The following is a 14,169-nucleotide window of genomic DNA, read 5'->3' on the forward strand; positions in this document are numbered from 1 at the left end:
CCCAGTGTAATGTTGTGAAATTCAGCATGGAACCTAAATTGAATAATTGTATCATTTACAGGAGGTTTGTGGACACTATTAGCATAACCTTCATCTGACCCCCAAATTTGAGCATCACAAAATGTGACTTGCATCAACTCACCCCTAATTTTACACCTCTTCCCCACCCTCCCAAGTGGCTCAGCAGCTTGACTGAGGCCTCTTGAACTCTGTCCTCAAGTGTGCAGAAGAACACAAAGTGGCACAGGAACAGGAGTTGGCCATTCAGCCCCTCAAGCCTATTCTGCCATTCAATCAGATTATGGTTGATCTATACCTCAACTCCACTTACCTGCCTTTGCCCCATAACTCTTCCTACCCTCATCCAACAAAAATTCAAGGACAGAGAATTCCAGATTATCATGAAGAAGAATTTCCTGATTTCACTCCTGAATGGCCTGGCTCTAAAATTAATTATGCGCTCTTGCTCTGGATTCCCCCATCAAAAGGAACAGTTCTCTCTGTATCTACTCTATCGAGTCCCTTTACCATTTTAAACATCTCGATTAGAGCATCCCTCAACCTTCTAAACTCAAGGGGAACAAGCCAAGTTTATGCATCATGTCCTACTAATTCAACCCTTTAAACCCTGGTATCATTCTGGTTTATGCACCCTCTCCAAGGCCAATATATTCTTCCTGAGGTGCAGTGCCCAGAACTGAACGAAGTACTCTAGATGATGACATTACAAGAAGGTAGTCATGAGCAGCAGAAAATATGTAAAAAGAGCAATGGAAGGAGAAAGGACAAGAGAGTAAGAGTGCATTCGAGAGCCAGAGCATGCATACACGTTCAGAACAGATAAAGAACATGAGCAAACAGCAGAGGGAGAAAGGAAATCTGCAGCTAACCCGTTCTCTTCTTCTCACACATATCCACATACTGACAGTTGTCCGTTATTCTGAGTCTGCTTGGCCACAAAGGGCCATAGAGTTTCCTCGAACACATCTGGTGACAGCAGTCCTCCTGCCCTGACACCTGCCAGAATATTAAATAGAACATCACAAACAGGTCATTTCCTAGGAGACAGACTGCAGGTCATTTAAAAAAAAATGTAAAAAGTTTGGGGAATGGGTCAAAATGTGACGTAACCATCAATTAGTTACCTTCCATGTTGGCATTCCATAATAGTACAGCTCTCCATTTCGGATGAGGTTATACAGAGGGGACTCCGGGACAGAGTTCAGATCTCCGCAGAGAATGACTGGACAGAGAGTACCATCAGCACTTGCTGACTGCACTACTTGCTCAATTTCAGCAAATAACACAGCCAACTGGGTGAGTTTAATATCCCCACGCCTGGGGTTGAATATGAGGTGAGTGTTTGCCACACAGATGTCAGGAAACTTTGAGCTTCCTTGGGTGCAGTCTGGGGTCAGGGGTCGGAGCAGAAGCAGAAGTGCCACATTGTCCCTGTTCAATGTTTCCACAATGGGTCGAAAATACTCCACGGGGTGCTCCGAGATCAGGGAGAACCGCTCCCGTTTGTAGCACACAGCGCACCCATCCGTCTTGATACCGGTGCGCCTTTTATAAACACACTCGTAACCTGCAGAGAACGCAACAAGATTAGCACTTGAGTACTCCATTCACTGTGTTCTTCTATTTACAGGTACCTACAAGTAACAGCTGTCCACAGTATAGGTAGAATGAACCCTTTCTGTGAGTGACAAAAACAAGAACTTTTAAATTTGCATCTATTTTTCAACAGATGAACTTGATGTTTTGTACAAAGATGATCGACAATTTTAGAGAAGGGAGTTTCAAAACAATTTTCCTTAAAATAAAAGTCCCATGTTATCAGGACTACACAACTATTCTGAAGTGAGCTCCTATTTCCTGTTAATAATTATCCATTAAACCTTCCCCCTCACCCTTGATCACTCAGTGGTTAATTCCAGCACAGAGTTAGTGTGGGACAGAGTCCAAATTATCACAAGTTATGATAAAAAAAGATACATATACAGCACCTTAGAGTCATAGTTATACAGCATAGAAACAGGCCCTTCAGCCCAACGCGTCTGCAACGACCATCAAGCACCCATCCAATCTAATCCCATTTTCCAGCACTTGGCCCGTAGCCTTGTATGCTATGGCGTTTTAAGTGCTCATCTAAATACTTCTTAAATGTTGTGAGGGTTCCTGCCTCTACCACCCCTTCAGGCAGTGTTTTCCAGATTCCAAACATCTTCTGGGTGAAAAATCTTTTCCTGAAATCCCCTCTAAACCTCCTGTTCCTTCCCTTAAATCTATGCCCCCTGGTTATTGACCCCTCCGCTAAGGGAAAAAGTTTCTTCCTATCTATCCTCTCAATGCCCCTCATAATTTTGTATACCTCAATCAGGTCCCCCCCTCAGCCTTCTCTGCTCCAAGGAAAACAACCCCAGCCTATCAAGTCTCTCTTCATAACTGAAATGCTCCAGCCTAGGCAACATCCTGGTGAATCTCGTCTGACCCTCTCCAGTGCAACCACATCCTTCCTATAATGTGGTGCCCAAAACTGTACACGGTACTCCAGCTGTAGCCTAACGAGCATTTTATACAGCTCCATCATAACCTCCCTGCTCTTACATTCTATGCCTCAGCTAATAAAGGCAAGTATCCCATATGCCTTCCTAACCACCTTATCGACTTGTGCTGCTGCCTTCAGTGATCTATGGACAAATAAACCAAGGTCCCTCTGACTCTCTGTACTTCCTAGGGTCCTACCATCCACTGTATATTCCCTTTGCATTGGAACATTTCAAAGTGCTTCATTGTTGTAATGGAGGCAAGCACGGAAGTCAAAGTTAACCAGAAATATTTCATCAACAGCAATGAGACAAATGATCAGGTAATCTGAATTTAGAGACAGGAGCCTGTTCTTCCACTCAATTAGAATGGTTGATCTGTGCAGCTTAACTGCATCTAACTGCTGTGGTTCCATAACCCATTAATTCCTTTGCCTAATAAAAATCTATCAATCTCAGTTTTGGGAATGTTGAGGTTGGTTGAGGAAAGAATGCCGATATGGACGCCAAGAGAAAACCCTGCTCTTCTTCAAATAGTGCAATGGATTTTTAACATTCAGCAGTTTGGAGTGCTACAAATGAACTGGGTGCCATGGACATGGGTGGTGTTTCCACTCTTGCTTGCCATCCAGTGATACCTGCTGGAAAATGCCTACGTGTGGTTGTTGGGCGAGACTGGCTCAGGGTCAGGCGTCCCCTGCCTCCAATGCAAAACAGCCTCTCAAAACTCACTATAATATTACAAAAGCAAAATACTCTGGGTGTTGTAAACCTCTCCCCACAGATACTACCAGACCTGCTGACTATATAAAGCATTTTCTGTTTTTATCTCTCAACACTCATTGCCCAGTTTTACACATGGAAAAATGAATGGTGACTTGGGCAAGTTGCCAGCATCCTTGAAGCCATATCCCAGTAATAGTCAAAACCTTCAGGAGAGGAGGCAGAAAAAAATGAAGGGAAAAATACATGACACATCATGGGTACATCCTTTCTGTGCCACTCACCCTGTAGTTGGAGAGCTGGTCGAAACTGCTGATGGTAGTGGTTCTCCTGAACTTCCTGTAGGCACAGAATCTGAAAGGGGGAATCACAAGATGTCAGGCTGCCACGTACTCTGAGTGCCTGGTTTCCAGTTTCAAAATATGTATTTATATTTAGTTGGAAATAGCCACTGAAAGGAGGAGACATCCAGATAGTCCTGACAGTCACGTCGAAGCCAGAGATATTCAGTCAAGAATGTACCCTGTTGACAGAATGTAGACAGTACTACTGTCTAGTACTTGCAGGTCAAGAGTACAAGTCAACTTCAGGTTCAACCTCAGAGGAGACAGTAACAGAGAAGCTCCTCCATTTCCCACATCAGTCAGCCTTGTAGCCTATCTGAATTAGGTAGCCAATTCAGTGTCATTTGTGGGGCATGTCTCGCCTGTGAATGAATGCGCACTTGGCTGAAATTGGCCCATCATTCCATTCAGCATCCTTTCAGCCCACAAAGTCACTTTCATCTTTTCATGTAGGGCAGACATTAAACTACGTGATGTAACACTCCTGTTCTATAATCCGATGGCCAGATAAGTAAATCAAATGCACTGCTCCGTGGGGCAGTTAGAATGCTGGTCTACGTCCACTTATTCCCCCCAACAAACATTACTAACCTCAGCTGCGTTGTTGTGGGAGGAACTGGTAGGGGCTGGGTATTATTAAGACCACAGGGCAGTGGTGATCATCACTCATGGGACAGCCATCATGTGGCAGCAAGTCTGCACACTGTCCCACCTGACCAGGGAAACTGAGCCACCCAGCGAGGCTTCAGGAGGGAGAATTATGTTTGTGGAAATTATCTAATTGAGCTGCTCCACTCAATCACCTGTGCAGGTTTTACAGACTAGCCTGGATTCCCAGCAGAGAGATTCAGTATTATATCCCTCCCCTCCTTCTCCCAAAAGCACTGTTTATGCTATTACTGTAATTTAGTTAGAGCTTCAGCATGTCAAACATATCAAAGCACTTAACAGTGGATTGCAGTGACTGCTGGATGTGGGTCTATGGTGACCAACCAACTAAGTGCTTATTCTTCATGCGTGAGATTAGACAGCAAGCACTAGTAGGTAGGCTATTCAACTACGGAGAACTTAAAAAAAAATTTATTCACAGGATGTCAGCCCTAATTGCCCTCGAGAAGGTGGTGGTGACTACCTTCTCGAATACAACCGAGTGGCTTGCAATGCTATTTCTGAGGACAGTTAAGAGTCAATCACAACACTGTGAGTCTGGAGTCATACATAGGCTAGACGGGGTAAAGACAGCAGATTTCTTCCCTAAAGGACAGTAGTGAACCAGATGGGGTTTTATGACAATCCAGTAGTTTCATGGTCACCATTACTGATAGCTTTTTAACTCCAGATTTATTTACTTATTTGAATTTAAGTTCTGTAGTTGCCATAGTGGAATTTGAAGACACATCTCATTAGTCCAGGCTGCTGGATTACTAGTCCATTAACAACCATTATGCTACTATACATCACAGCAAAAGCTTCCCTTGTCCTCACTCTAAATCCACACATGCACCCACTCCTGCAGGAGTCACTGGATATCAAGCAGGAGCCCTCACTGACCATCCAAGCTGCTAAATGAATATTGGTTCATTTCCACAGTACTCACATCAGGGTTCCAGGTCTCAAACTCCTGCAGAATATTCTGGAATCGGAATTCCCACTTCAGGAACTCTGGCTGGCAGTGAGTGTACAGATCGGCATTTGTCTCCAAAAGGTCCTGAGACAGGATGTTATACGACATGATGGTGAACTCAAATGGCTTGCTGTCATCAGCACCATCTACCTGGGGTTTTGGTAAGTCCTCCCAAACTCTGGCCAGCAGACCTAGGAGAAAACCAAAGTGAACCAGCGAGTCTAAGGTAATCAGCATGCAGGCATTTGTACATCAGTAAAGGAAAAAGGGATTCTTCAAGGGTGTACTGCTGTTTGTGGGCAGTTGACTGCTTGCAATTGATTGCACTGAGGATCGAAGCGTTTTATCAGCCACCCACACACATCATGGGTGGGATGTAGGCTCACTGCCACAATTCTTCGCATGTTAGCTCCACAAAGGTTGTGAATCAGAGGGTCCCTTCCCTCATATCACTCGCAGGCAATTCTTACCAGCCCGATATATACCAACATGGTAGAGAACTGAAAGCAGGAGGTCACCTGCTGGTCCTCTTGGCCAGAAATGGTACATGCAAGAGAAGGGGAGTTAAGAAAGACAAAGGTAAAAAGCATCTTTGCTGAAAAAAGGGACATGCTGTCGAAGCTTTTCGTCTTGCACTCATCAGAACAAATGCAAAAATGCCAATTTTCAAACAGGAGCAACAATTCATACTGCATGGGAAAAGGTACAGATTGGTCGAGGCGTTGCCATGGAGAATGCACCAGGGAACTATTGTCCCTCATGCCTTTGTCTACTTCAAAAAAGGTGCAATGCTTGGAATGTTCCTTTTGTCTGCACAGGATAGGTCCCTGCATATGAATATACGTATTTTCTAGCAAGCGTAAGTGAGCCGCATTGCAAGTCCAACTGATAACCATAAAGTGGTTATTTCAGCAATGCTCAAGTTCAGTACTACCAAATGACTAAACAGAGATTTATTCTTCAAAAATATATCACTTCCTTTCTTTCAGATACAAGCTTAGAAATGTCAAGCAATGACCATCTCCAACAAGAGAGAGAATCTAATCATCTCCCCTTGACATTCAACAGCATTACCATCACTGTATCCCCCACATCCTAGGGGGTGACCATTAACCAGAAACTGAACTGGGCCAGCCACATAAATACTGTGGCTACTAGAGCAGGTCAGAGGCTGGGAATTCTGCAGCGAGTAATTCACCTCCAGTCTCCTCAATGCCTGTCCACCATCTACAAGGCACAAGTCAGGGATGCAACTGAACACTCTCCACTTGCTTGGATGGGTGCAGCTCCAACTAGACTGAAGAAGCTCGACAGCATCCAAGACAAAGCAGTCGCTTGATTCGCACCCCATCCACCACCTTAAACATTCACTCCCTTCACCACCGATGCACAGTGGCAGCAGTGCATAACATCGACAAGATGTAGTGCAGCAACTCAGCAAGGCTCCTTCGACAGCACCTTCCAAACCCATGACCTCTACCACCTAGAAGGACAAGGGCAGCAGATGCATGGCAACACCACCACCTGCAGGTTCCCCTCCAAACCACACACCATCCTGACTTAGAACTATATTGCCGTTCCTTCACTGGCTGGGTTGAAATCCTGGAACTCTCTCCTCCACAACACTGTAGGTGTACTTATAAGGGCAGCACAGTGGTGCAGTGGTTAGCACAGCAGCCTCACGGCTCCAGCGACCAGAGTTCGGTTCTGGGTACTGCCTGTGTGGAGTTTACAAGGTCTCCCTGTGACAGCGTGGGTTTCCTCCGGGTGCTCTGGTTTCCTCCCACATGCCAAAGACTTGCAGGTTGATAGGTAAATTGGCCGTTGTAAATTGCCCCTAGTGTAGGTAGGTGGTATGAGAATTGAGGGAAGGTGGGGATGTGACAGGGAAATGGGATTAATGTAGGATTAGTATAAATGGGTGGTTGATGGTCGGCGCGGACTCGTTGGGCCGAAGGGCCTGTTTTGGTGCGGTATCTCTCTATGACTCTAACACTTGGACTGCAGCAGTTCAAGAGGGAGATCGCCACCACCTCCTCAAGGGCAATTAGGGATGGGCAATAAATGCTTGCCCTGCCAGTGATGCTCACATCCCATGAACATATTAAAAAAGACTATGGCAAATACTGTGGATGACCACAATGCATTTGTATGTTAAATGGTTAGTTTCTAACAAAGTTGGAGGGATGTGTTAAGCATTTGGCTGCCAATAATGCCAAGTCATTCCTCTGGTTTTAACATTTCTTGTGTACAGCAACTCAGGACACCCAAACAATGTCAAATGAAAGTAGATAGCCTTAAGAATGCTTAACAGCCAGATCCTTTCATTAAAATCACTAAAACTTTAACAATTTTAATGTTATTTACCTTATGTGGATGGTTACATTTAGGAGAAAACCTACTGATAAAATTAACCATAGAACCCTAGAAAAGTTACAGCACAGAAAAAGGCCATTCAGCCCATCGTGTCTGCGCTAGTTGAAAAAACTAGCCGCCCAATCTAATCCCACCTTCCAGCATCTGGTCTGTAGCCCTGCAGGTTACAGCACTTCAGGTGCATGACCAGGTACCTTTTAAAGAAGTTGAGAGTTTCTGCCTCCACCACTGATCGGGGCATTGAATTCCAGATATCCACCACTCTGTGTGAAAAAGATTTTCTTCATATCCCCTCTCATCCTTCTACCAATCACCCTAAATCTGTGCCCCCTGGTAATTGACCTCTCTGCTAACACACAACCATAACACATCACCTCAGGTTCCTGCCACACCAGTGACAGATCTATAACCACAGCAATTCACTCAAATATAATATGGCTCAAAATGTACCTTTTGGACTCAACTCAAGTTTCAAGGTCAAAAATCTATAACTGTATTGTTGGGAGTGTGGTTACAATGTAAATACAATATACTATACTATGCAAATCTCAAATCAACACATACACTTCACTGAAACACAGGGCTATATGAACAGACATTCTGATCTGTGACTGCTGACAATAATGTATTTTTGCCTCTTATCAGATAATTCATTTGAATTCTTTTTACTAGTAGCAGGAGTCAGCAGGTTAGTTATTATTTCAGCAAGATACAAAAGTACACATTGTTGTTCTAGCAGCTGGCTTGAGTCTTGGTTTCTGCCAAACAAATACGAGATTAGTATGCTTCTAAAGTAGACGTGATCGATATCAATCTATTGCCACCTAGATTATTGCAGTTCAATTTAATTGCCAGTATGATGCCTATCTTTCTATTGCATTGTTTGAACAGTTATAAGAGAGAGCCCAGTGCATTCAGGCCTTCTATTCCAACACACCTTCATAGGATCTTGAAACAAATTGGTCTCAGCTACCTGGCAGCAGATCAACAAACAAAACCAGCTGAGGATATTAATGCTTTAACAGCTGTGTCAGGCATGAAGACACGAGTCAAGCCTGAATAGGGACAGCATATTCTGTCGTCCATTTTGAAGAACGACTCTGTGACCAGGGGCTCCAATTACAGATTTCTATTGGGCTACCATGCACTTAGATCAGAGTCTAGTCAGAGTCTAATCTCCAGCCAGTAAAAAGAGTCTGACTAGCTTTCAGTTGGTTGCCTTGTAGCATAGTAATATTTGAGCAACCATTTTCAAGAATCTAGTTATTCTGAGAGGTAGCTCGGGAATTGGTGCACATTGGTTTTGTGTTTTTATGTGTATTGTGAAGCATGCAAAGTCTGTATACACTGTTTGACTACTAATCATTTACCTAGTCCACATTAAAATAAATTGTTGGTTGATAACCAGAGTCTCGATCTGATCGAAAGCAAACTCAATCTGCCTCCCAAGGATGAGCAGAATGTTATGGCAGCACGTGTTACATTCTATTAAGCTCCTGTTCAGTCCCCGAGTCTTGCTATCATTAACTTATGTATTAAGCAGGCAAAAGAACACACCAAATCAAAGGTGACACAGGTCTGTTTACAGGAGTGGCAGATAATCCTGGACCCAAGTCTAGCACCCAGCATAAAAGACAAGTCTAACACTTGGTGGCAGTGATGAAACCTGAACCCATGCCATCAAACTGACTGCAGCGCTACAAGTAGCAGCACTGTCCCATCACGGTCACATTTATATGGCTTTTTTAATCTGGCAACAGTTATTATTCAATCGTTCATCTTCCTCACCTTGATATGGGTCTGTGCCCATTACGAGATTGCCTTCATTTTGGAACTGCCACAGGACATTTGGTGCTGCCTCATTTACACCCATCAGAGTAGGAAACTGCCACCCTGTGCTGCCCATTGGCTCGTTCATGCTGTGCGCTGGCATCGACTGCCATCCCATAATGCTACCGTCCAGGCAATCACGTCCAGGTTGAAACTGCCAGCTTGCCGGGAGCTCAATCCCACTCGTATTCTGTGCAGGTGCTGACGTCCAACCTATAGTACTCTCCTTTACGCCCTGGGTAGACAAGGACTGCCAGCCAGTCTCTGATGTGGAAGTCAACTGCCATCCCACAATACTCTGGTCCTGATCGATACCCTGTACAGTGGGGGCCTGCCACTGTTCTGACAGTTGGTTCAAAGTTGGTACGTTTCTTGATTGCTGCCATGTCATGGTGGCCTCTTCCACCTCCCAAGTCTCTGACGGTTTATCCTGAAGTTTTTTCTCAGTGTCAACACTCACTTTATGCTCCCCTACTGACTTCCCTCTTGAAATTTCACTTGGCCCTCCTCGTAGCCAATCCTGGAGCAGAGCAGTCTGGTCTTTGCTAAGTGGTAGCCGTGGAGCAGAATCCCCATCAGATAACCCGTCGCTTTCCAATAACAATGTTGTTGAACATTGCCCTGCAGAGTCATCCTCAATGTAAGGACCTGATAGCACAAAAGGACAATAGAAATGATTTGCTTCATTTATGAGTGCTCAAAACAAAAACAGACTGCACGCAGAATTCTAACTGCCAGGAAAAATTCAGCTCCGACTTTATAAAAAAAAGCACTCTTTTACCTCAACAATCATCTAGCTCTTACAGCTAATTCCACAAACAAAAAGAATCAATCTCCCTTCTCCATTATTATATTTCTGCCTTTGAGCATCTTCCTGCATCCTGAAGATTCATTGCACTGCCTCCTATTCCAGCTAATTTAGTTTTCAGGCCATTAGTGCCATGAAACTCCTCAGCTACCTCAGTCTTCCTCTCCTACTACAATCTGCACATTCAAAACCTAGGCTTGGTGTCAACTAACCCGACTAACCTGTTTGTCTCATATGCTTCAAATAGTGGCAAGGGATTTCTGACATCCATTTGAACAAGCACAAGGAGCCTCAGTTTAACAACTCATCAGAAAGACAGCACTTTCAACAATGCTGCATTCTCTCACTCCAAACCAGAATATCAGCTTAGATTATGTGTTCATAATGTCAGGTAATGTTCCTCATTCAGAATGCCTCCCACATCAACCCCACAATCCAGACCCCTGTGACGCGTAGCAAGTGTCCCCACTCTACTCCGTTTGGGTCCTGAAGCCACAGGTTCTGATTTAGAGGCAAGAATGTTAAAGATGTGCCAAGCTGACATGTACTGAAAACATCATTTTCAATCACTGATGGAAACCACCCTCTTGCCACTGATTCTATCCCCTCCCCTTCATATCAGACTGTACCAGGCCATTGACCAGAAACCAAACTGGAGTTGCCATATAAATACCGTGGCTACAAGAGCAGGTCAGAGGCTAGGAATCCTGCGGCCAGTAACTCACCACCTGACTCCTCAAAGCCTGTCCACCATCTACAAGGCACAAGTCGGGAGTGTGATGGAATACTCTCCACTTGCCTGGATGGGTGCAGTTCCAACAACACTCAAGAAGCTCTAAGCCATCCCGCTTGATTGGCACACCATCCATCAACATTCACTCCCTCCACCACCGATGCACAGTGGTAGCAGAGGGTACTATCTACAAGATGCACCGCAGCAACGCACCAAGGCTCCTTAGACAGCACCTTCCAAACCTGCGACCTCTACCAACTAGAAGGACAAGGGCAGCAAATGCATGGGAACACCACCACCTGCAAGTTCCCCTCCAAGTCACACACCATCCTGACCTGGAACTATATCGCCGTTCCTTCACTGTCGCTGGGTCAAAATCTTGGAACTCCCTTCCTAACAGCACTGTAGGTACCTCCCACGGACTGCAGCGGTTCAAGAAGGCAGCTCACCACCACCTTCGTAATGCAATTAGGGATGGGCACTAAATGCTGGCCTGGCCCACATCCCATGAATGAAAAAAAAAAGTGAAACCTCAGCATTTGCTCCAGAGTTGAGTTTCAAACCCCACATCCCACCCATCACTCAGGCGGCTGACTTCCAACTCTACATCAAGCCCCACCCCTGCCACCCACTGCCTTTACCTTGCCCCCATAGGCACTCAGCCCCTAATCCACACTTTGGACTTGAGTTCCCTGTGGCAGCCTCCAATCTTTCTCTTTCCATAAACTTCAACACGTTCAAATCCCAGCAGTCCACAACCTGCCCATGTCCCATTCATCCATCTCCTTCAATCCTTGCTTGATCTACAGTGGCTCTCTGTTTACTGGCACAATGAATTGAAAGATTCAGTTTCATCTTTGTATCCCTTCAAGAGTTTGCCCCACTCTATATCCTTGACCCTTTAGACCTTTCTGTGCAAACACTCCCACTTCAGTGCCAGAAGCTTCATCAGCACTGACTCCTGTATCTGGAATTCACAACTCTCAATCCCAACATCTTTTAAAACCTCCTTAAAATCCATCTTTTTGACAAAGACCTCTTCTAACTCTTACACCACAGTTTTGCATCCATTTGCCTTTTTACCCTACTGTAAAGCCTCAGGTAATTTCTCTATGTTAAATGCAAAATAAATGTGGGTGATGTTGGCAAGGCCGCATCTATAACCTGTTTCTAGTCGCCCTGAGAAGGTGGTGAATTTGTTCCTTGAACAGTTGCAGTCTCTGTGGTCATGGTGTTTCCATGACTGAGTTAGGTAGTTTAGCAGGTGAGCGAACAACAGTTCAGGTCTCTACCAATGCTATCCTGAAACTGGTTTAGGAGTGTGTTTTTTAATTCATTCATTCACAAGATGTGGATGTCCCTAACAAGGCCATCATTTATTGCTTATCCCAAATTGCTATTGAAAAGGTTATGGTGAGCCAACTTGTTAAAATACAACCAATTTGTTTTTTAGCCATTTCAGAGTGCAGTTAAGAGTTAACCACATTGTTGTGGGTCCTGAGCCACATAAAAGACAGACCAGGTAAGGACAGCAGATTTCCCTGAAGGAAATCAGTGAATCAGCTGGGTTTTTTTTTTATGGCAATCTGGTAGTTACACGATCATTATTGATATTAGGTTTCTATTCCCAAGTTTAAAAAGACTTTCTCAACTGAATTTAAAATTTTCAGTGGCTGTTGTGGGATTTAAAGTCGTCACCAGATCATTAGTCCAGGCCTCTGGATTACTAGACTAGTAACATAACCACTATGCTACCATTTCCTGTGTGAGAATAAAAAAAGACTTGCATTTCTACAACACCTTTCACGACCTCAGGATATTCCAAAGTGCTTTACAGTCAATGAAGGATAGTCACTGCTACAATGTCAGAAATGCAACAGTCAATTGGAACGCAGCAAGGTCCCACAAACAGCAATGAAATGAATGGTCACTGCTTTTAGGTGTTGGTTGTGGGTTCAACGTTGGCCAGGACACTGGGGAAAACTCTTTGATTCATCATTTTTTTACGCCCAAGCGAGAACGCAGACAGGGCCTTGGTTTAATCTGAAAGATGGTCATCTCGACAGGTTAACACTCCCTCAGTACCACACAGAAGCGTCGGCCTGGATTAAGCGCTCTGAAGCGGGACCCAAGCCTGCAATCTTCCGACTCAAGAGCGCTGCCCAGTGAGCTGCACGGATGCCTGGGGGAAGTGGCTCTCCTGCCGAGTTCCCTCCCCTTGGCACGTGACCCAACTTTCCCTCGCCAACTCACCGAGATCAGCAACCTCTCAGAGTTGGGAGACGTTGGCCCAGGCTGCGGCCAAGGACAAAGTGCGGCCACTGGGTACACTCACCGCCCTCTGGCCCTGGCTCAACTGGGGGAAACCGAAAGAGATGAAAAAGGTCATTATCCACTTACAAAAAGAAGCCATTAAAGAAGCTGGGCCACAGGAAGAGGATAGTTCCTCAAGATAATAAACATGTAAAAAAACAAGTTTCAATTTAAAATAGACTTTTGTTGGCCGTTGTTTAGGAAGCCATGGAAGCAGTGTCAGGGCCTCTGCACCCACAGCCCCTGGCGTTGCCCGGGCAACCGCCTGGCCCAGTTGCCTGGTAACGGCCCCCCCCCAGTAGAGGGAGAGGGGGGGGGCCGTTGTCGAGGCCCCACCGCTCGGCTCGGCTGCAGTCCGCCCGCCCTCAGCCGCCGCACCCCAGGCCCCACACCCCGCCGGCCGCTACCTGTGATCCGGTTCAAGAGCTGGGCGAGCGGCGCCAAGATGAAGCACAGCAAAGAGCCCACCATCCCGCCGAAAGCGCGCAGGCGCCGGTTGGCCCGGCCCACACAACCAACTTTATTAACAACCACCGCGCACACGACAACTGGCCCGCGCAGCACCGGGATTGATCCGCATTACACCCGGATCAGACACTGCGGCACCGGGATTGATCCGGATTCCACTTGGATCACTGACACTGCGGTATCCGGATTTTGATCCGCATTACACCCGGATCGCTGACACTGCAGCACCGGGACTGATTTGGAATATATCCAGATCAGAATTCCCTCAGCACTGAAAATGATCCAAATTTCATCCGGATCAGAATTCCCTCAGCACCGAGTGTCATCCGGATTACACCGGGATCAGAGTCTCTGCAGAACCGAAAGTGATCCCGACTACACCCAGATCAGAGTTTTTGCAC

General features: G+C 45.5%; 1 protein-coding gene across 6 annotated transcripts in view; it reads right to left on the reverse strand.

Moving 5' to 3' along the window:
* angel1 (angel homolog 1 (Drosophila)) overlaps nucleotides 1-13,797 on the reverse strand; it is a 63,969-nt gene extending 50,172 nt beyond the window's left edge. For 4 of the 6 annotated variants that reach the window (XR_010975647.1, XR_010975646.1, XR_010975648.1 and 1 more), the window contains exons 1-6: nucleotides 13,708-13,797; nucleotides 9,405-10,094; nucleotides 5,214-5,431; nucleotides 3,557-3,626; nucleotides 1,146-1,588; nucleotides 891-1,017 (exon numbers count right to left, since the gene is read on the reverse strand). Coding sequence is in view for 3 of the 6 variants with exons in the window: in XM_068038536.1 (XP_067894637.1) it covers nucleotides 891-1,017; nucleotides 1,146-1,588; nucleotides 3,557-3,626; nucleotides 5,214-5,431; nucleotides 9,405-10,094; nucleotides 13,708-13,771 (1,612 nt within the window). In the remaining 3 variants the exon portion in view is untranslated. Of the gene's footprint in view, nucleotides 1-890; nucleotides 1,018-1,145; nucleotides 1,589-3,556; nucleotides 3,627-5,213; nucleotides 5,432-9,404; nucleotides 10,095-13,387; nucleotides 13,566-13,707 lie in introns of those variants that run through there. The other 2 variants (XM_068038537.1, XM_068038538.1) reach the window with 2 other exon arrangements.
* Between the last annotated feature and the right edge of the window lie 372 nt (nucleotides 13,798-14,169).

This window comes from Heterodontus francisci, chromosome 9, assembly GCF_036365525.1.
Source record: "Heterodontus francisci isolate sHetFra1 chromosome 9, sHetFra1.hap1, whole genome shotgun sequence".
Lineage (NCBI taxonomy): Eukaryota > Metazoa > Chordata > Chondrichthyes > Heterodontiformes > Heterodontidae > Heterodontus > Heterodontus francisci.